General features: G+C 37.3%; 4 protein-coding genes across 4 annotated transcripts; 2 read left to right on the top strand and 2 right to left on the bottom strand.

Moving 5' to 3' along the window:
• Positions 1-763: 763 nt before the first annotated feature.
• GCK72_018991 (uncharacterized protein) lies at positions 764-2,677 on the bottom strand (the record flags this gene model as incomplete). Its single annotated transcript, XM_003110588.2, has 7 exons — positions 764-916; positions 966-1,402; positions 1,451-2,039; positions 2,110-2,182; positions 2,229-2,407; positions 2,452-2,548; positions 2,631-2,677. 7 exons carry the CDS (start codon positions 2,675-2,677, stop codon positions 764-766), a joined length of 1,575 nt encoding a protein of 524 aa, XP_003110636.2.
• Positions 2,678-5,312: 2,635 nt separating this feature from the next.
• On the top strand, positions 5,313-7,917 carry GCK72_018990 (uncharacterized protein; the record flags this gene model as incomplete). Its single annotated transcript, XM_003110335.2, has 9 exons — positions 5,313-5,357; positions 5,780-5,941; positions 6,030-6,327; positions 6,398-6,910; positions 6,966-7,198; positions 7,252-7,393; positions 7,437-7,569; positions 7,655-7,764; positions 7,811-7,917. The coding sequence occupies 9 exons, from the start codon at positions 5,313-5,315 to the stop codon at positions 7,915-7,917; spliced, it is 1,743 nt and encodes a 580-aa protein (XP_003110383.2).
• A 1,750-nt stretch (positions 7,918-9,667) lies between these two features.
• Positions 9,668-11,425, top strand: GCK72_018989 (uncharacterized protein; the record flags this gene model as incomplete). The annotated part of the gene is made up of 6 exons (XM_053732831.1): positions 9,668-9,697; positions 9,747-9,889; positions 10,005-10,111; positions 10,682-10,873; positions 10,927-11,213; positions 11,369-11,425. 6 exons carry the CDS (start codon positions 9,668-9,670, stop codon positions 11,423-11,425), a joined length of 816 nt encoding a protein of 271 aa, XP_053581744.1.
• Positions 11,426-12,388: 963 nt separating this feature from the next.
• On the bottom strand, positions 12,389-12,934 carry GCK72_018988 (uncharacterized protein; the record flags this gene model as incomplete). Its single annotated transcript, XM_003110634.2, has 1 exon — positions 12,389-12,934. One exon carries the CDS (start codon positions 12,932-12,934, stop codon positions 12,389-12,391), a length of 546 nt encoding a protein of 181 aa, XP_003110682.2.
• Positions 12,935-22,870: the final 9,936 nt, after the last annotated feature.

The raw sequence follows: 22,870 nt of genomic DNA, 5'->3' as shown, positions 1-22,870 counted from the left end.
GGGTTGGAAATGTTTGGTCGCTTATGACAAGAAGGAAGACATGTGCCTTGTCTTGGTCTCCGGACAATCTGGATCTCTGGTTAATTATTGAACTTGGTACATCACTGTAGATCAGTTTAGAAAAATCCTAAACTTTTCACAAAGGATTGAAGGGTTCTGATAGTCAAACGAGTATTCTAGAATATGTGTAAAGTTAATCCTGTATGAACCAACCGTATTTCAGTTTAGCTATTCAGTTCAACAGATGCAGGTTCATAGTAGCTTCCTCCTTTCTGAAACGGGTGATTCCAATCAAATATATTTCCTGCGCAGAAATTAAGACGAAAAGTTTATTCCGTAGATCAGATCAGCTGTAATTGTATCGTTCAAGTTGTCCAAATTCTCTTCGTCATCAAGTGTTTTATTATTGTTTTGATGTACTAATTTGGTAGGTGTCTTGATGATTGGTCACCAGTTTTCGGGTCCATGTTTTGTTCTGCAGACGTATTGTTTTGACCTGATAGAACTCAGCATCAACCTCAAAACATTTCAAATTTCGAATTGGGAGAACAGAAGAGGCGGGCCGCTGTTGGAATTTGATCTTTAGAAAATAACATTTAGATGACTTTGTCAGTTATTCAACTAAACGTCTTGTCTTTCTTATTTTAATTTTATTTTTGTTTCTAACGTTTTACTCCTTTATCTTAAAAAAAATTAGCTCGAAAAATATTTATTACAAATTCAAAAAATATCCTGTTTGAAGCAAAATCCGCTTATATTCTCTCTATGATAATAAACGTTTTTTCATGAAAATCAATTCTTTTCGAATGGCAGATGGAGATTTTCCTTTTGTCTCTGGAACTAATTTCCATGTGAAAATGGCAAAAGTGAATGTGAAGAAAGTGAACATCAAGAAAGCGTATTGGTGGATTATATTCTGAAAACAATTAGATTATGATATTGTTTCAAATAGACTAATCACTCACATTAATTGGAAGGAAAGTGAGTCCAACCATCCAGTTGGCGATCCAGTTACTTGTGGCTGATACCGCTGCAGCTCGGCCACGTGTCGCCGAATCAAAAAGTTCAGACGTGAAGAACCATGGAATAGGGCCGGGACCGAATGCGAATGTGACCACAAACGATAGAATAAACAAAATATTCAGATAACTGGCCCATCGGAACCCAGCATTGGATAGTGTCAGAGTAATCACGATTAGGATAGATGAGACACACATTCCGGAGAGTCCGGCAATGTGAAGACGTTTCCTTCCGAACTTGGGGTGGTCAATTAGGAAAAGACATCCGAATGTGGCAATGAGCTTGATACATCCAAAGCCAACAGTAGCGTACATTGGTTCGTTTCCAGACAATCCATTCCGTTTGAAAATGAGAGTTGAGTAGAATGTAACGGCACTGATACCTCAAAAAAGTAAGTTCAAATATTTCAAAACTATTCAAGTCTTTATACCGGAAAACTGTTGACTGAACATCATCAGAATGGAAACAATCATTGGCCACTGATTCTCCCCCTTGAACAATGCAAGATATCCAGGTTGATGTGTTGGTTCAGCAGTCATCATTGTCTCCTGTACCATATGTTCCAGTTCTTCATCTACTTTTGTATGACCTCTGAGATGTTCCAAAACTCTACGTGCTCCTTCTCGATCATTAAGTTTTGAAATCAAGTATTTCGGTGATTCAACGCAGAATGGAATAGTTGCCAGTTGTAAAAATGTTGGAACAGCAACACAAGCAAAGATATATGGCCATCCTTCTTGAGAACCGAAAATGAATGGGAGACCGAGAGCTTGTGATAATACAATGGCAACAGAAATATTGAGTTGATGGAAGGATCCACACTTTCCACGGAGATTGGCAGGTGCCAACTCGGTTAAGAACATTGGAACTAATCCTGATGTAATTCCACAATTGAGACCAACAAGAAAACGGCCAATGACAATCATTGGGTAGAGATTCAATAACTTAGAGGATGAAAGACACGTGGCAGCAATTAAAGCAAGAATATTGTTGTAGAGGAGAGTGGATTTACGGCCAAACTAAAACGAATAAGTTGTTATGAGTGGTTGATATAGACAGTACAGTAGAACTACTAGTATTAGAACTCACTCTATCAGCTAAATATCCGGAACAAAAGCTTCCAAACATTCCACCAACTGAGAACATTGAGACGGCAATTGACCTGAAACATGTTAAATTAGAATATGAATTATCAGTACCTAACTCACCAAATGAAATCGGCTTTGTATTGTGATAGAGTTTCCCCGAAAAGTTCAAAATGACACTGTTTGATCCATTCAATTATCAAAGGACCCGGAGCATTGATGCACCCAATTTGAAACCCGTCTTGAAATGATGCAAGTGCTATTGAAGATATACAGAAAAAGAGATAAGGTGTCCATTTTTCCTTAAAAAAACTCAGAATAATTTAAAAACTTAGATACAACTCACATCTGGAAGATGCTTTTCCTGCTTTGAGGACATCTCCATTTTCTCATTCATTCCATGTTTATCCGAATTTTGTTCCATTCGGCTCTGGCAGGCGATTCTGAACACAATGCAAAATAGTAGTACTTATTTTTGTTTTCCAATTTTGAAACTATTAAAAACCCTTGATAAACAATACCCACCTCTCATTATTGTGATTATCGGCAGTTTTTTGGGTGGCAGTGGTCATAAATAATCACCAGTATGAGAAGAGTTGTACAATTGGCAGAGAGTTTTCTGAAAAATGAAAAATATAATACAGAATAGAAGAATGTGGAAATATGAAAAGATGGGAAATAATGGAACATGTAATTCTTTTGTCGTGGAAAAATATATTTTAAAGGAAGATGAAAAGGGGAAGGATCATGACACCCAGGTGGTTAGGGGGAGGGGAAGGTTATCAAGTTATCAATCATCTGATACATAGACGAGATACGAAGATGATCTTCAGGTTTTGACCACGTGAAAATACGTTGAATGAAGAAATATCACTGTGAATTGACAGACGCAGAAATGCTAGAATGTCCAAAGTGTGTCTGCGTATCCGTATAGTTACAGGTTAGAACAGGATGAACTGATGAACTGAACATTGAACGAGATATTATGAACCAGTTGTGAACGGAATGGTTTTGGAGAAATAACTAGAATAGCCGACGATGACTATTATAGTACAAAATATATACAAAATTGTTTTAAACCAGTAGAAATAAGCTTAGGATTAATGTTCATTTTCAGGAAAAGAAAGAAAATTAACGTCTGTCTCAGCTAAAAACTAAATTTTCTGATAAACAAGGAACTACAAAATACAAAAAAAAGTTCATGCAAAGCTATAACTATTGTTCTTTTTTCTTTTGACCGAACTTTTGTTTTTAATCGAACTCATGCAAAATTAATCTTGTTTGAAAAACATTAGTATGGTTGCACTTCCAAAAAAGAGATTTAGGTAAACACGGAAGTAGTTGATTTTATTTGAAATTTTTGAACTGATGTTTATTTCTGCCCCGGTGTTTAAAGTATTTATGCAAAACCCAATGTTGCGAGAATGTATTTCACAACATATGGGTTTAAATTGTTTTTGACACTTAAAGTTTGTTACTGAAATTTATTCGAAGATTGAGTCTAGACTAGACATATACTTTGAGTAGTGGTACTGATTTTAAGAAAAACTAGAAATTAGAATTTATAAAAGTTTATTGAATTTCCAAAACGGATATTACAAAAACACTACTAGAAATGCAGAATAAAAAGAAATACGAGGAAAAAGATTGAAATCAGAGACTGGTTCATCTTTTACGTATTTCGACTAATAGTGAGAAGGAGACATAGAAGATGCCACGTTCGGTATGTAGAGAGGAGGAGGAAGTAGCAGCGATGACGATTCATGATTAGAGGGGCATTGAAAAAGGAAAAGAAAAAAGAAACTGAAATGAAAAAAGTGAAGATGATGACGGGTGATAATGAAGCTCAATATGTGTATGTTCGGGTTCTCTTTTTGTATTTTTACTGAAAAAAAACAATAACTTGAAGTTAAAATCAAATTTATCATTCCATTTTCAAGCAAAACGCCTCAACGTCACTCATCCAAATGAATTCGTCTGATCAGAATATGAAAAAACTCAAAACAAGTATGACTAACTTTTCACGAAATGATCATAATAGGTTTAGGACATGCCGATTTTGGCGGCAAGTAAAATTGAATAACACAGCTATGAGTTGAACTTGCAGGTATGAAATTCTGCTTATAAAAATGCAAAAATTGAGTAAGATATGTAATAAAATTTCATTAAGTGGATCGAAAATGGGAAAGTGCAAAAAATGTGTGATTAGCTGGGGAATTCCTAATGTATTTGAAGAATAATCTGAAAAGTGAATGTAGAGCTTAAGGTAGTTTTTATATCATCTGAAGGAAACTGTATATACTAATACCATGATCATTCTCTGAAACCAACTACATATTCAATCAATTATAAGATGAAAATTCATTTCCACTCATACTCCTTTTTAATTTTCTGAAAACAAGTTCCTCAATTTTAATTATCAGGTGATACTTTCCCAATACCTATAGTAAGATGATAGAACAGTCCCGTCCGGTCAGTTCAAAACAGGTTTTGTTACGTCAAGTACAATTTCGACAAGACACATGGACACATCGTGGACAGATTAGATGATAACTGCGAAAAATGAAAAGAAGTCGTTCGTGACTTTCAAAGAACAAAAAAGAGAGAATAGGGAAATATCGAAACTACTTTCTGGTGGGAAAAAAGAAAACACAAAAATTGAACAGATAGAAATGGAAATAGGCTGTTTTTCAGTTTTTCGGAGACTAGAGATTGTCTGGGAACGGTGCAATCCGAAAACAAAAAACAAAAATAAATATAATATTCCTTTGTTTATTTCTAAAGTATCTGAAAAGAAGATAAACTTATAGAATAGAAATAGGAGAATCGGAACAGGGAACTAACATTATATACACTTGACCGTTATCTTTTGAAGTCACCACATTCGCATTTTTTTGTTCTAATTTGATTTATTACTTCTAGATGTATCTTGTGTGTTTTGTTCCTTCTGTCTTTTGGTCTACCCGATGTAAATATCAGTGGAAGTAGGATAGGTAGCGACTTTCAGTAGGCAACTGTAGTTGGCAAATCTGTAAAAACTTCTGAAACATTCTCACTATTTTTCTCGAATCGAAGAATTTTCTTCGTGGTTAGAGTCATTCAAAGTCATGAAAGCTTAACACAAACTATTTCTTTTCTTTGACTTTCAAGTCACAATGTCTTATCATTGAAAAATGACCACAAACACATGAATACTCTTATGCACACATGAATGAACATACATCAATGTACACTGTTTCTGATGAAGAGAAGGTAATGCAACAGAAATGGAAATGACAGGAAGAAATTAGAACGTACTTTTGACCAGAGTTATTTTTCTTTTATTGTGGTTCATTCACCTGCAAAAGTCTCTCAACGATACCAACGAAATCGCGGATCTCTGTCCTAAACTTATTGTCTATCTTATCTTTTCCAATACTCATTTAACTTTATTAAACTGGTCACAACGATCAAAAATTATTTTCTCTGTGTATTTGTGTCTCCAATAATTCCCGTCTAAGTCTCTCACTCTCTAACAGAACGTGAGATGATTACTTACCTCTCGCAACACAACCATTTGCCCTCTCTTTACCAACAAATCATTCATAATTTTTAGTTTTCTAATAAAATACCATTGTGCTATACTCGTACCGTTTTTCTGATAACAATCAAATTTTAAACAAAAATTGTTTCAGATGCGGGTTCTCCTGGTCTCTTTTCTAGTGCTCGGAATTTGTTGGGCCGGACCAATAGTAGATACAAATTATGGCAAAGTTGAAGGTTTCGATTACGAAGATGCCGAAGTCTTCCTTGCAATCCCATTCGCGAAACCACCAGTTGATGACTTGAGATTTGAGGTGAGCAACATTTATTTTATAATTCTAAATATGTGTTTTGAGATTCCAAAAGTTTATGTGTAACTATGTTTCATTCAATATTTTTCAGAAACCAGTATCACCCGAACCATGGGAAGATGTCTATCAAGCAACTCAATTCAGAAATGACTGTACTCCTCACTATCGTCTCGTAGCACAATTCTCGAGCCATTCTGGAGAGGATTGTCTGACTTTGAACGTAATCAAACCGAAGAAAGCGGAGAAGAAACTTCCAGTTCTTTTTTGGGTTCACGGTGGTGGATATGAAATCGGATCTGGAAGTCAACATGGATACGAGTTCTTTGCCAAGAGATATGCTACCCAAGGAGTCATTGTGGTCACTATTCAGTACCGACTTGGATTCATGGGTAAGTGTTAACTGTCGAAAACTCATATCCTGAAGTTGTTAGAAGAATTTTACAAATTTCTGTTTTGCAGGTTTCTTCAGCGAAGGAACTCAAGATGTTCAAGGAAACTGGGGACTGTTTGATCAAGCAGCAGCACTCAAATTCGTCAACGAAAACATTGAACATTTTGGAGGGGATCCAGATCAAGTGACTATCTGGGGATACAGTGCTGGAGCTGCTAGTGTTTCCCAACTCACCATGAGCCCCTATACAAGAGATCTATATTCGAAGGCTATTATTATGTCAGCGAGTTCCTTTGTCGGGTGGGCAACTGGTCCAAACGTAGTGGAAACTTCTAAACAACTCGCTGAAATTCTCGAGTGTCCATGGCCAGGAGCCAGAGAGTGCATGAAGAAAAAGACGCTTCATGAGATTTTTGATGCTGTTGAGAAGCAAGGTTTCACGACTGGAACAATTGATATTTTGAGATGGTCACCTGTTATTGATGGAGATTATTTGCCAAAGAATCCAGAAGACTTGATTAAAGATGCTCCAGTGAAGCCAACATTGATCGGGATGAGCAACAAAGAAGGATCCTATTTTGGTTAGTTCAATTGAAAATTATTCTCTGAAAAAGGCCTTGAGAAAAGTACTTTCAGCTGCCATGAACATGGGAAGAGTTATTGCTGACTTTGGTTTGTCTCCAGAGGAACTTCCGAAAGTTGACGAGGAATTTATTTCTGAAATCATTGGAAGAAAACTCCTCTACAACAACAGATACGGGGAAAATCGTGAAAAGGTTTGGGAAGAAATTCTGGACTACTACGTGAGAGAAGGAAAACCAGAAAATGAGAAAGACTTGAATGGATTTTATGTCGATCGGTATTCTGAGGTTTGTTTCTAAAAATTAGGGTAGTAGTAATTTGAATTGAAATTCAATTTTAGATTCTTTCCGACATTACTTTCAATGTGCCGATTCTTCGTGAAATCACGGCTAGAGTAGAGAGGAAGGCTCCAGTTTGGACCTATCGTTTTGATCATTACAATGAGAATATCTGGCCAAAATACGTTCCGCAGCAGGCTCGAGGTTTGCTATAACTTGAAATCTAAACTGACGTGCTTCCATTCAGGATCTCCACATGCCAACGAGTATCACTATCTCTTCGATATGCCAATTATGGCGAAAATGGATTTCACTAAAGAGCCAGATAGCTGGATTCGGGATGACTTGATTGATATGATCGTGTCATTCGCGAAATCTGGGTAGGTTGAATGTTGAAGCTATTAGAAAGTCCCCTTCACCTCCTAAAAATCACGTCTCCCATTTTCATATTAATATTATTTTCAGCGCACCAAGAGTTGAGGGCGTGGAATGGAGACCAGTGAGTGATCCAGATGATGTCAACTTTTTGAATTTTGAATCAACTGGAGTTTCAATGAAACATGGTCTTTTCCAAGGTATGATGACCTTGCTAGAAAATACTAAAAAACAGAATATTCTCAGAGCCCCTCGAGTTCTGGAACAATCTTCGTAAGAGAGAAGGATTCGATTTGGTCGATCCAACTAACAGTGCTAACCATCAATCCACTCATGAGAAAAACGAGTTGTAATTATTAGAAATTAAAGGAGGACTGAATTCATGTTTTTATTTCAGATTATGATACCTCAGACAATTCTAAAAACTTTCATCATTGGAACATATGCCAAAAATCGCTCTAGACGCTGCTATTCCCGTTCTCCTGACTTAGAAAGAGACGGTTGCGTGGAAAAACTCTTCCACCTAGGCTCCTTTTGAGTCATGAGAAATAAAAATGACTTCAGTCCTCAGTTAAGTATTACCTAAAGAATAATAATGAATTTATATCCGTGCTCATGCTCTCTCACTCTCTATTTTTCCATGAGCCCCCGCTGTCATTTATCTTGTCATTTTTCCTGTACAAACACTTTTTGCCCCGACCGTCTCCCATTCACCACCGGCTCTATTTGTGCCGTCGGATGGCCAAGAGAAGGACGACGCAAGCAAACATGGAAGCACACGGCAAAAACTCTCGCCGGAAGTGGACAATGGCGGTTACAGTTGAGAAACAAGGGATAAGAGAAAAAAGGTGTGCTTCGAGTACTGAAGATGGAGAATTTGCCGATGACTGATTGACCGCGTGTGACGTCATTTAGGTGCAGAACAGTTTTTTTGACGAAAAGTGTCCGGGGACTGAAATTTTTCAGAGAGTAGAAGATGTCCAAGTGTAGACTGGTTGGAAAATATTTCGGTTTGAGAAGGAACGTATATTTCCTTTTCGGAGTCCAGAATCAATGGTCCGTACTTTTCATAACATAATCTGAGCAACGTCAAAGATCTGATGGTTCATTGATAACTATAAGAAATTGTTCTGTTCTTGTGTGTACTTTTTTGATTACCAAATCGTGTAATATGGGAAACAAGTCGTCGAAGTAATGAAAACACATATAGATGAATTTGTAATATGAAAATAACCCTATATAAATTGGATTCCAGAAACTGAAATTCGCAATCGGGCAAAACCTTCCGATTTCATTTAAGAAAGCATGGTTTGGTTATGTTTAGGTAGGACTCATGAGATGCATATTCTGCCAAAGACTTTCCCGGGCCCTCTACTAAATCTGAGAGTCATTGTAAAAGTTCTAAGAATAAATATACATGTCAGAACATCAAAAGTGTTTGAGAACAAAGAGATACCCTATCGCATGTAAACCACATTATTTATGTCAGCTAGATGATCTTTTCTTCTTAGTGATTCTCGCTGAACGGAGTTTTTCTCATCAACTTACAGAAGACTCAGTTTCCAGATACCATGGCTTTCAATATGTTAAAACCACAATGAGTGCTCACTTTCCATGTTGTTCGATCTGCCAAAAGACACGTTCTCATATCTGTTCAAACAGTGACTGTACTCAAAACAGCTGTTGATCACCACTGCTATCATCATTATCCTCAAGTGACCATCCACTGTCTCATCAGTGCCAATCCATCCGATCAACAATGCCAAAAACTCTCTTATCCTCCAAATCCACAAATATTTGCTAAAACCTGCTTACCACACCTAAGAAGCGCTTAATCCTCTAATTGGACACATGCTCTGTCCCTATTCTCTTCCGTTTCCTATCTGAGAACTCTCCTTGGAATCAATTATCTCTAGTGTTGCGTACGGTTATAAAGAGCATTTCGGGAGGTGGCGCCGGCAGAAAACCGCCTTTCCTCCAGCCGCCCTCCCTCCCACCTGGCTGCTCCGAGTGTCTCCGGTCAAACAAGCTCATTCATTCGGCCTTCATTTCAATTCATATCCCACTTGCGAGTCCGATCTTCTGATAATTATTTGCAACATTATGATTAGGACTATTATCTTTACATCACTGGTAATCCATTCATTTTTATGAAATATTCTGAAAATCTCTCTCTTTTCAGACTTTTGTCAGTGTTTTTGGTGTCATTGACATCTGCGAATACTACAGACATATTGGAAAACTTCACGAACATCCAGAGTGTGCTCGTCAGTTCTCGACTCCGGCTCCAACGACTGCTGCTCCAAGAATTGGATTCTGTTCCAGGTAAAAATGAAATTGAATCATTGAGTCTATATAGTATCTGAAACGACTTCATGATGTTGTCTATAGTGATTCGTCGCCCTGCTTGATCCCCTCATCAGAATTATTTTATTTCCAGCTCCGCCGCTCTCATCCAGTGCACAGCCGATGCTCAGACGTGCCCACTTTCCGGCCAAGTATGCATTCAATCTGATGGAAACAAGTGCTGCCAAATTGTGACAGCTGGTGAGTTGTTGCATTGTTCTGTTTGAAAAAATTTTTCCACTTGAACATCAATTTATTTTTAAGTGAATTAGAATGAAAGAAGGATGAGAACACTAGAAAAAACTCGATAATTTCTTTACTAAAATGTGAATCACTCCAGTTATACTCGCTCAAAGAGTGGACTCGGGAATTCATAGTTCCAATGTCTAAGAAGCCCTTCCAGGCAGAACAGTTACAGCCACGATTACTTCAACATCAAAGAACATTCAAGAAACTGTATTTCGTTTTTTTGGCCTGGCGGCGTTTTGCTTGAATTCTGATTGAAACCCTTTTGAGCTATTATTCGAACTCAGAAACCTAATCATCCGATTAAGATAGATTAGAATCGAATGATATTTGTATTTCATGTGTAGTCATTCCTCTCATTCAGACACTTATTGCTCAAATATAATGGCGCGAAAGATCACAACAAAACATACTTCAACAAACAGGCGGCGCTTAGGCCTGTTTGTAAAAGATTATGACACTTTTTGCATTTTTCCCGCACTGGGCAAACACCTCTCTCTCACTGGTCAAAATAATGTGTTTCAGGAATCCCGGCGTCGGAGATCAACTCAAAATCGGGATCTTGCCCGCGTCCACTTGGCATTTCTGTCCTCCAAGATACCACAATCGGATGTTGGATGGACTCAAACTGTCCAGGAATTCAGAAATGTTGTGTCGAACCAAATCCAGTGACCAACTCTGCCACCAGAATCTGCCGTGATCCAGTCGGAATTGCCAGTAAGAAGAGTGAGCAAATTTTGAATCGTTTCACAGGAGCACTTTTTCTTTAGGTACTTCAATCTGCTCTCTTCCACTTGCTGTTGGATCATGCACTGCTCCAGCTGTCAGATTCTACTATGATGCTTCATCTGGACGTTGCAACCAATTTATGTTCAGTGGATGTGGTGGAAATGCGAACAACTTCCAATCTCTTGCTTCCTGCCAAGCCACCTGCGGACAGAGTGGTGTTACTGGAACACCAGCTTGTCCAAATGATGCCAATGCTGGACTCAACTGCTTGTTCGCCCATGCTGATGCCTGCAACAGTGATAGCGATTGTTTGGGACGTGAAAATACGGTAAGAAGTGAGAAGAGAATGTGAAAGCTGTCTCACACCAATGTAGTTTTGGTTCTCTATAGTTTAAAAAAAAATCATTGTCAAATGTACCATAGTAGAGACACTTCCTAAACTTCTGCCAGTTACTATTTCCATCAATTTTTCATTGTTTCCAGGCTCAACCATCCTGTTGTATGACCAGCTGCGGATACAAAATCTGCTACCAATACTAAACCGTGCCTCAACTATTTCAACTCTTCACATTATTTTATTGATTACAAAATTCTATTTTATTTTCTTCTTCTCGCCATGTTTTTGCCTTTCTGTCTTTCAAATGGTATCCAGAATCTGAATAGTTTTTGATCAAAAAGATGATATATCTCAAATCGAAAAGGTTGATCGTCTTTTTCATGAACTAGGAATTCTACGGATACCAACCCCGAACTTCGACCAATTTTCAACTTTATCTAAATCTTGTTCTATCCAAAAAATCAATTTAGTAAATTATTATTACTTTGTATTCATCTCTATTTATATAGAATTTCTAGTAAAATAAATATTCTTCTCCTCATATAAAACAGGCCAAATTTGCAAATTTCATCTTCTGAGCAGCAGCGGTTAATCTCGCTAAAGATGAGAAATTATCACAGATTTTCTTAGCATTTCAGAATTTTTTGGGAAAATGCATCTGCATTGCTGAATTTCCACATATTTTGAAGATTTTCGAGAGACAACGAGTTTTGTGGGAACCAGGCAATAAAATCGGATTATTGCTGAAACTCTAGAAACAGCCATCCTTAAAACAAAACGAGATGATCACAAAATCAGTTTATTGAGGTAAAAAAATAATGTTTAATCACAAAATCACATATTCGTTGCATGAAACGAATCTGGGGAAAATAAAAAAAACAAACGTTTGAATAGTAAATAAAATGAAATCGTAAACTACTCGTGGATGCTTGCATCGGGAATGGGGAAAATGAGAAAAAACTAGAGAAAGTTATAGGCGTGAAGATATGTGGATTCCCATTCTGATTTCATGAAATGGAAATGGGGAAATTTGGAGAAAGCCAAATAGAAAGACGCTGGGAATCGGAGAGCTTTCACAGAAATACTCGTGTAGACCTCTGAATATACTTCCGTCTAGCCAACTTTCCATCGTAAGACTTCTGAAATTCAGTTACGAGGAAGGTTTTCTAACAACTAACCTTTTCTGTAAAATCATTTGTCATCTGCAATACCAAGTAGAGTGTCGTCTCGCGAGAATCAGCTTCAGCACTTGTCGAGAATCCCAGCTCTTTCTTCTCCTCGTGGACTCCCCTTCCGAGCCTGGGCTCCTTATGGGCTCCTCTTCGGGTTCCTGGCTCCTCGTGAGCTCCTCTTTGGGTTCCTGCCTCCTTGTGGGCTCCTCTTCGGATTCCTGGCTCCTTGTGGCCTCCTCTTTGGGTGCCTGGCTCCTCGTGAGCTCCTCTTCGGGTTCCTGGCTTCTCGAGAGCTCCTCTTCGGGCTCTGGGCTCCTCGTGGCCTCCTCTTTGGGTTCCTGCCTCCTCGAGGACTCCACTTCGGGTTCCTGGCTCCTCGTCAGCTCCTCTTTGGGTTCCTGGCTCCTCGTGGGCTCCTCGTGGGCTCCTCGTGGGCTCCTCTTCGGGCTCCTTGTGGCCTCCTCTTTGGGTTCCTGGATCCTCGTGAGCTCCTCTTCGGGTTCCTGGCTCCACGTGGGCTCCTCTTCGGGTTCCTCGCATCTCGTGAGCTCCAGGGTTGGGAAATTCCGGGCTGGGCCGGGCCGACTCCTCAACCTCAACCCGGCCCGGGCCGGCCCGGCTTCAAAAATGGGCACAATTTTTTCACAATTTTTTGAAAATTTTTATTAAAAAAATAGTCAAAATTCTTGTACGCTTCAGTTTTTATCGGTTTTTCAAAAAATAGTAGAAAATTCGACGTTTTTTGCAAAAAATCAAAAAAAAAATTTCAAAAATTTTTTAACAATATTCAAATTTCTACAGGAGCCGGGCCGAGGAAAATTTTTCAGTCGGCCCGGCCCGGCCCGGAATTTCCCAACCCTGGTATTTACTTAGCAGACAAATGATTTTTCAGAAAAGGTTAGTTGTTAGAAAACCTTCCTCGTAACTGAATGTTTAATGTTGGCTAGACGGAAGTATATTCAGAGGTCTACACGAGTATTTCTGTGAAAGCTCTCCGATTCCCAGCGTCTTTCTATTTGGCTTTCTCCAAGTTTCCCCATTCCCATTTCATGAAATCAGAATGTGAATCCACATATCCTATAACTTTCTCTAGTTTTTTCTCATTTTCAACGAATATGTGATTTTGTGATTAAACATTATTTTTTTACCTCAATAAACTGATTTTGTGATCATCTCGTTTTGTTTTAAGGATGGCTGTTTCTAGAGTTTCAGCAATAATCCGATTTTATTGCCTGGTTCCCACAAAACTCGTTGTTTCTCGAAAATCTTCAAAACGTGTGGAAATTCAGCAGTAATTCCCATATTTATAGAATTTCAATGACCACGTTGAAACGGTTGGGAATCCACAGATTAATTAAAAGAAATGGGAGGTCTTGTTCACTACAGAGTCAGTCACTAGTCAGAGGATGAAATTTTCAAATTTGGCTTTCTCATATTTCTTAGAACCATCAATGGGATTTTCCCGATTCAGAAGTTGGAAATTTACTAGAAACGAGTCTGGGAAATAAATGAATCCAATTTCCGCTCATCTATTGAAGAATTGGTATGAAATAAAAAATAAAAAGGAAGAGAAGAAGAAGGTGATGGAGATGATGGCTCCTCCAGAAGACGTGGACGACGACGACGTCTTCAAAGACACACACGCACAAATTCAATTGTTTCGAAGAGATAGTGCAAATCGGGCAAACGCAGAGACATAAAATACACGTCGAGTGCGGAAAAAAGCTGATGAAGAAGGCACGGAATGTTGTTCATTTATGTATCTTACTGGCTCCTCACTCAACAGGAGAATCGTCCATGCAAAAGAATGAAGAGAAAAAGAATTGGACTTTATTGGTTCCGGCTATCAATCTTTTTTCGTTAAAAGAGGGTTTGCAAAAGTAAGGAAAAGTCTTCTTGGATGTTTCTAAACATGCAAAATTTCTAGAAATCAGATTGCCCTTTTCTGGGTTTTCAGTGATTTTCTATGAGTCAGTGAAATATAGAAAAACAGAATGAGATTTTGGAATTTTCTTTTTTCTCAAGCTTGTCATCCTTCTCTCATCAATTCTACATCTTACATATTTCCAGTATCTTCTCAGTTCTCCGTACAGCCAGTTTTATTTTATTTATTTCCTGTTCCCTTGCCTAGAATACCTTTTCATGCTACCATGACACCACATGCTCGCTTTTTGTGCCCTCGGTTGAATTACGACTCTTGGTACATAAATTTATGACCAGTCAGTTTTTTGAAGAACAAAGAAGTGACGATATGTTTGTTAGTCTGAAGAAATACATCACTTCTGACATCACTTATTACATTTGAATTTTCAATGAATGAATTACGAACCAACTCGCTCAAAAATTTAAGATTCAGTTATTGAAAACTGTTGACCGACTGCTGAATTGAGGGTATAAACTCCCTCATTATCCAGGGATTTTCCCGGAAATGATGTAGCTTGAAGTTTTTTGAAGCCTCTGCCCCAAAATAAGAAAGTCTGTTTCCTGACTCCACCTTGCCAAAAAAGACCAAAAATTACTTGTCTCTAATGGAAGTGGTCCACCTCCATCCCATTTTCTGCAACTTTTCTTCTTTACTTCTCGTCTGATCATAAAACAAAACACCTCCTAGTCTTCTAAAAGTCACAAAAACATGAAGACTGCTCTCTGGAAACAGAAGAACCTCTTTCTTCTCCAGTCTCGTTTCTTTCTCTCCTTCTACATCTATATATTCTCATATACTGAAAATACTCGGCTTCTTGTCATAATTGTGTTTTCGCTCTGCTAGTCCTCTGTTCCTTTTTCCCATTTTTCCCCGTTTTTCTACCCTTCATCATCGTCGTTCCCTTATTTCCATTTCATTCTTGATCTGAATATCACGAGGTTTGCTTTTTTTGTTGTAGAAGTGTTTCAGTTTTCAAAAAGACTTCAACAGCTTCGAATTTCACTGGTTCTTATCTGAAACTGTAGATATTAGTACTGTTTTTTGACAACAATTCTGAAATCTAGAAAATTTTTTGAAAATCTGAAGCGAATTAGAATTCAAAGCTTTAGAACTATAACAATTTTCTAATATAATCCAATCACTCTTATATTTTAAAAACTATCGAAGAAACACATGAACAAGAGAATTTAAAAGAATAGAAAGAGACGTACTTAAGGAGAGTACGGCCCATTAGTTTTTCTTTTCTTATTTTTTCCTTTTCTTCTTATTTCTTCTAGTTTCAATTAATTTATTTTTCTTCCCATGTTCACAAGGTCTCGTTTCCTTCTATTTTACTATTCAAATGATGACATATCGAGAGACTTAAGTGCAGAAATGTCAAAAACAGACTGCTTGAAAAAAAGTGGAAAAACTGGAAGATGGAACAAAAAGGTTCAAAACATGGTCAGAATCAATTGAACTTTCGAATTCAGATTTCCGAAATGCAGGTCAAAGTTTTCACGATAGTCACTGGAATTCGGTTTGAAATCATATTATTCTCCGCACAAATTCTATTCGATTTTTTTTCTGAATACCAAAAAAAGAACTCGATAATATAATTACTCCCACTTTATATAATTCACGTTACCTTGGTTGCCATCATAACTTATTTTTCAGATTGCTCTGTCACAATGTTTCCTTTGTAGTCGGCACCCCTTTTTATCAATCTATTTCTAGTTCAATCCACTTTTTTAATAGCTGGAAACCAATATTTATTTCGTTTACTAATTTTGAACTCGTGACCAGCATGTAGAAAGAATTCTCTGATTTTTACTCTATAAGATCAACGAATTGATTTTTTAAATCGTTGGTTCCATGAAACCAAATGTTTAGAATTCTATTTTTCAAATTTCATTTGTCTGTTTTTAGTTTCTAGATATTCTGCAGCAGTTTCTGTTCCGACAACTTCTCGCCAATCCCTAATTTCACATTCGCTCGCCCATCATTAGTCAAAAAGTTGCGAAGAACGTCACCGAGGTGTTCGACCTTGTCAAATTCTTGTAATTCGTTATTTCATCGCCTCCTTCTCGTTTACACAATACATACATTACCTGTCTCAAATGAGGCAATCTGTTGGTTTGATATTTCCATTTGAACATGAGTAGTGATGACGAAGTGGTTTGACAGTTTTGGTTCTGATGGAAACTTCTATCTGCGTTTCTATTGTTCAGAATATTCTATGCTACAATGTTTCTCCTAAAAATCACTAGGTTCTAGACTATCTTGCAAGATGAAGTTTTCAAATTTCCTTTTTTCTTAATTCAAAATTCTCAAAAGACAGCTGTTCCGAAACACTAAAAACTAACTTTTCAGTTGCACCTGCTCAAGAAATAAAATTAAGTTTTTCGAGAACACAGAGTAAAGAAAAATGCATTCTCACTCAAAAAATGGGGTTCTAATGTTGAATCATGAGACTTTCCACTTTATAATCTCAATATCGAATTTCATTTTCAAAGAAAATTTGTCGTAGAGAGCATTCTTCTCGAATTTATTCATAACTCCCAAAAGTTTCAAAAACCATTTCCTCGTTGTTCATGTGGTACTTTAAAATAAGTGCTGTGAGCACATTTTCTTTCAAAATGACCACAAAAATCACTTCCTTTTGGCCCCAAACTTTTTGACATTTGACCCCATTCTCATCCTGTTTTTGTTCATTCTTAACCACTCTCCACTTCTATATTTTCTTAATTTTCAATTTCCTGAGATGAACTACACGTGATCTTTTAAACATTGGGTTCCATTCACTACACACACATATTTTGTCTTCATTCTATTCTCTTCCGCCTCTTTGCTCTTCTGAAACTTGTTCGTCTAATCGACTCGACGGAGCACACACATGAGCACATCTGGCTGATACGAAAGGTCACTCAGAGCATCTTTCTTATTTCTTATTATACATTTCTCAAAAAATACGCTGTTCGATGGAACGCCTATAGCAATTTCGGAATAGTGAATGTTTTAGGTTTGTAGAGAAAAGAAGACCTAAATAGGTTAAATATTTTTATCTCTGTTTTCCTGATTGAAATAAACCAGCAATATCTTGAAACCTTTTTTGACTCTAACGTAGCCAACCCGATTCTCCGAATCTGGTCCTTTTTCCATATAATCAAATTACGACAAAATCTAATTACTTTTTTTCTGTTCCGCGTCCTTCTTCTTCCTCTTCACACCAGAAAAGTCCTTTATTTGGACACCAAGAATAGATAATGCGTGGGTTCGGTTTAATGAAAAGAAAATGAAAATCATTTTCCAATATAATATCCCAGTGTTGGTTCTGTTTCTCGTAATCCATTCACTATCAGCCAGACGAAGTATACGATAGATTTAATTTAAAAACTAAAACCGTCTGGAATTGTTTACCGGATTCTAGAAGGCCATAAGTCACAGAAGGGGCGTGGCTTCTGTGATGATGCAGTTTATGGCAGCACCGTCAATCATCCTTCATTAATGTAGAAGAAACAGATAAATCAAAGAGTACAGAGATGTCAAAAAAGTTGTATTAATTACAGTAAACATCAGAGTCGTTCAATGTGTTTAATCCGTTTCCAATTCTAATCTCTCATCTCACATCGTATTGAACGCTTTCACCAAGACCAAACATTCCCTGTGGCCCTGAAATATACGGCTCCCCTAAAAAAACTAATAACTCTTCACTAATAGTCTCGACTGGTCATTTACTCATCTCCTACTCATTTTTTCATTTTCAAATCCATCTCATCTCACACTATTCGTTTTCAGCAAAACAAAACGATGCTAATATTTTGCTTCTTTTCAACAGACGTAAGCCTTCCGAAGCCTCCCACTGAAAATGGGAAGCAACATGTAGTTAGCCGATAATTGGATGCTCCTCTAGGTCGTGCCTTCTAGTCGACCCTAATTTGCCCAATTTTGCCACTTGTCGTCGCCTTCATCTGAAAGAAGCAAAGAAGCGGAAGGCGACGACGCCTTCTGATGTGAGAAAAAGGAAGAAAGGAAACTGATGCCGCGGATGTTATTCCCCACATCTGTTTTCTTTGTTTTTTGCACGGAACACAAGTGTCACTTTAATCGAAAGCGAAGGCGGGACTCGAGTTGTGTTGTATGGTAGTTGTCGAATTTCGAGAAGTGAGCGCTATGACAGCTAGGGTGAAGATTCTGGTATGAGAGTTCTCTGTTTCAGTTTAAGAGGAACATTGGAGTTGTGATTCTATTTGAAATGCCAGTCAAGATGCTACTGTGTAACTTGCAGACCTCAACCAACAGTATTACTGTTTTGAAAGATCTTTAGGTTACTTCAGTAGACATAGGAAATGTAACAATATTAACGTCTATACATGCACCCGGAAAGACGTAATAAAGGTAGACTACCAACTGAGGTCCGGAAATAAGTGTTATGTTGCTTAATTAGTAGTATAGTTGATTAGAATACGGTTAATGTACCACGGAAGGGTATAAAATCATCGAGCCGAGAACATCTTGAACTTCACCCAAGAAGCTCTTTGTTATTTGGTTTGATTCTGTACCTGACTATATCTCAGGTTCCCATGTTCTTATTCTTCTGGTGTCGCCGTATTGTCTAGGAGTCTTGTTGTCTAGTTTTCATTTGACCTACTACTCCTTCCTTTAAAGAAAGAAGCCGTCCTTTCAGTGGTTCCCTGGAGAAATTTCATGGATGATTTCTCCTTTTTCTTTTCTTTTACTGCTTCATGACAAAACATTCCGAACGGTTTCCTAGCGACCCGAAAACTTTTCTCTTTCGTTTTGTTTTATTTTCAATATGAGATTCCTCCAGAAACTTCTCTAAATTGGTTGAGTATTCAGAATTTCGAAATATCTCAATATTTCGAAAATCTTTTAGGAACGGAAATGATCAATTTTTACCAAGTTTCAGCTCCTGAGAAATGACGAAACAGTAGGAAAAACTGAAAGAGCCCCCCTTTTTCCCGAGTATATAAATTTCAAATCTCATTCTCAATCTCTAAAAAATGTTTTTTTCTAATTTCCTATCCCCCTCCCGTTTATTTTACTCAGATCTCAAATCTCCACACTTTCTCATTTTTCTTTCCGTTTACCCGTTTTTTCTTAGTCATCCGGCACTGCAAGCTCTTTTTCTCGAATACGCATGTCTGGCACTTGTACGGCAAACTGCTAAGCTAGACCGTTACCGTACCACGTTTTTCTCAAGTTTTATTTTTCCTCTTATCTTCAAAGATGAGAAAAAACATAACCCTCAAAGAAGACAAAAAAAGATTGACAAAATTAAACACACTGAATTTTTTCTTTGGCTTTGGAGGGAGGTCTCGAGTGCTCTGCATACACATGTCATTTCGGGGGGTAGAAGAAAAAAAGAAGAAAGAAGAAGAAGACAACACAGTAGAAAAATCTCTCAACCAGTAGGTCGTTTTTATGTTTTTTCATTATTTGTTTCTCTTCTGTACTTTCTTTTTCTATGTGATTTATGTTTTGTTGATCGTTCGATTGAAATCGATATTGTTGACTTTTGAACTTAGAAAGCTTCCGAAATCGAATAGGACTGTGACTAGAAAGATTATTAGGTACAAGTTGTTGGCACTGTGCCAGCACGATTTTTTACTGAAGTGGCTAGTACCACTTTCATAGCCAGAATTGTTCAATACAGTACAGGTCAACCTGCTGATTTTCTGCTGGATTTCCTGGATAGTACCTGTACAGTTTTGGCTCGAGAATATGTTTCAGAAATTATGAGAACTGTCTTTGATCTCAGATCACAATACATCACTGCCTGATTTTCTGAATTGTTCCGTAAACTTTATTCAAAGATTTTTTTGATTTTTGAACTTGGCACTTCTATTTGTACCTTGTAGTTATGGAAGTTTATAACTAACACTATAAGCAAACAAGAGCCTAACTTGCAGTGTTCATGTTTTACCTTGAAGAGATGTCTCACAGAAATAGATGAACGTAATTTAAGTAGATATACCTCAACTCTGGCTCTTTTTTTTGATTTACACAATAGTTTTATTCAAACATTTCCTTGATCTTTCCGACTCTAAAGAATGATCAGTACTACCTTCTCGAGACTGCTATAAAACCCAATGATCTCTTTTTTGTTCTACGTGCACTTCACTTTTTTCCCTCCCAAACCAGAAACTTGTTCTTTTTTCTTGTCTTTCAACCAAAAAATGACCTTCAAAAGCCTCCTCATATTCCTATTCCCAATGCTCGTCTTTCATAAAGACATTCATTCTTTTTTTCAGTTTCCTTCAGAGTTCGAACAACTTCTTGCTCCTCCCATTCCTCTCTTATCTCACTTTCCACTCTCTTTCATATTTTTAAGAGAAACATTTTCAGCACGATCAATTTCAGAGCACAAGATAATCGTATTAGTTGTTCTGTGTGACGATTGAAGAGAAAAGAAAATAGAGTGAAAAAGGGGAAAAGTCGAGTGTTTTGTGTTGAACCTAGTGCGTTTCTTTTCGTTTTTTCTTCAATTATTTGCTTTTTGCTTCAAGAAATTATGATTTTTAAAATGTTTTTCCAATTAAATTTTCAGAAAACTGTTGAATTTTGACAATGTTCGAGACAAACTTTTTTCCCGCTCGATTCCTCTTGAACTCTTACATGAAACTTTTAGAAAGTGCTACATTTAAAATTCATGGAAAAACTGAAACTATCAGATTCAGTAGAATGTGAACTCCTTGACCGTGCTGACCAATGTCCTCTTCCACTTTTCCATTTTTTCTACAACTTTTTTCTTTTCCTTATCCTTCCTCTTCTTCTCATCTTCTTCTTTTTTCTTCTTCTTTCTTCGAAGAAGTTTCCATTTTTTCTTAGAATGACCACACTAATATGTGCTCTATGTGCTAACGCAAATTTCCGCCGGAGATGTGAAAACGCTGCTTTTAATGATATGAATATAGATATATGTACCGCTTTCTAATTTCCCACCTCTTCTTTCCCATTTTTTCTACTTCTTTCATTTACCCGCTGACAGAAAACATATACCTCATTTATAGGTTCATATCAGTTCCAGTTCCAGTTCCAGAACAATATCTGAATTTAAAAAAAAGTTGAGCGGGATTTTGAAACCACATTTCACAAAACTGAACAGGGAAAGGTTGAAATTTAATTAAAATTAAAAAAAAACTAGTTCCAAGACAAAATTATCAATACAGAAAAGGAGCCAAGCTTCTTGTGTTTTCTGGTTTTATTAATGATTGATTTTTTGAACTGATAAGAAGAAACAAGAGTCATTTCACGAGACATTTTATTGGAATTTTTACAAGTTTCACCTGTTTTGAGAGTGGGTCTTCAAAGGAATATGGATTAATTTTGAAATTTCAACTTTTCGCTTTTATACCCTAGGTCATCCATCTGTTCAAACCATTTTTAAATTCAAACAAAGTTCAGTTTTCATTCACACTTCTCCATCTCTCCTCCTTTCTTCTCTATTTGTTTTTTGTTCCAGTCTTTTTTTTCTTCCATCAAGCCCATCATCATCATAATGCATCTCCTTCTCCACTCACTTCAACCCAAAAATAAGGGACGTCTATCTCCGAGGATCCACACCCATACACACACAGCACACAAATATTCCTGCTCCCAATAAAATTTTCATATAATATTATATACCTCCTACCGCCTCCCCTCACTATTCTGTCGTCTCCAACTTCTGTGCGACGGCATCAGTCTCATCCAATTCTGAATTCCGTTGTTTTGTTCGGAAGCAAATCATTATATTTCTGAGTTAGGGTGAGAGTGAGAATAAAAGAAATGAGGAATGTCGTAGGATGGAATTAGGGCATCCGAGACACCTACGCTTTTCAGTGAGTAATGTTGCAACAAAAAGTACAGAAGTCAAACAGATTCGTATTGTTTCTGTAACAAAAAAAACTGGAACAAAATGGAGAAGGTCTTGAAACTGTTTGAGGAATCTGACACGCATAAATCTGTTAACAAAGTTATGCTTGGTAAGCTCTCCAAAAGATATTGAATGAACAGAAACAAGCTTATTTCTGATCAATCCTGATCGAACCAAAACAAATCTTGAGCCTCTTTTTTTTGTTCGAAATGCAACTCTTGAGACTCAATAATCGTACTGAATGACCCCGACCCGGTAAGATAATACTTTATTCATGTGCCCTGTGTGCTCCATAACATACATACATGTCTTACTGCTCCATTTCCAACCTTTTTATTTTTTTGCTCTCTCTTTTTTATTGCTTTTTTGGTTTTTTCCTAGAATAGATCATAATAGCAAATCAACTTTTCTATTCATCACACTTTCTCTATAAAAAAAACTCAGAAAAAAACGTTTTGAGGGCGTTGAGCGAATTACGTCAATCTGCAAAAAAAAATGCAAAAGAGGCCAGGGAGAGAAGTACGGTAGATTTATGAGTCCCACTTGAAACTCTCCACTCATTTCCATTTCCTTTTCAGTGATTTATCTACCACTCCGCACTCCTTTTCTCCCATTTTCCGCCCGTTTTTCTCTACTTTTAAGAACTCCACGGAGCCCTTCCATTTTTCTTCTATTTTTTTCTCGGGAAGAAATT

Source organism: Caenorhabditis remanei, chromosome V (assembly GCF_010183535.1).
Source record: "Caenorhabditis remanei strain PX506 chromosome V, whole genome shotgun sequence".
NCBI lineage: Eukaryota > Metazoa > Nematoda > Chromadorea > Rhabditida > Rhabditidae > Caenorhabditis > Caenorhabditis remanei.
This window is presented reverse-complemented; position numbering and strand designations above follow the sequence as displayed.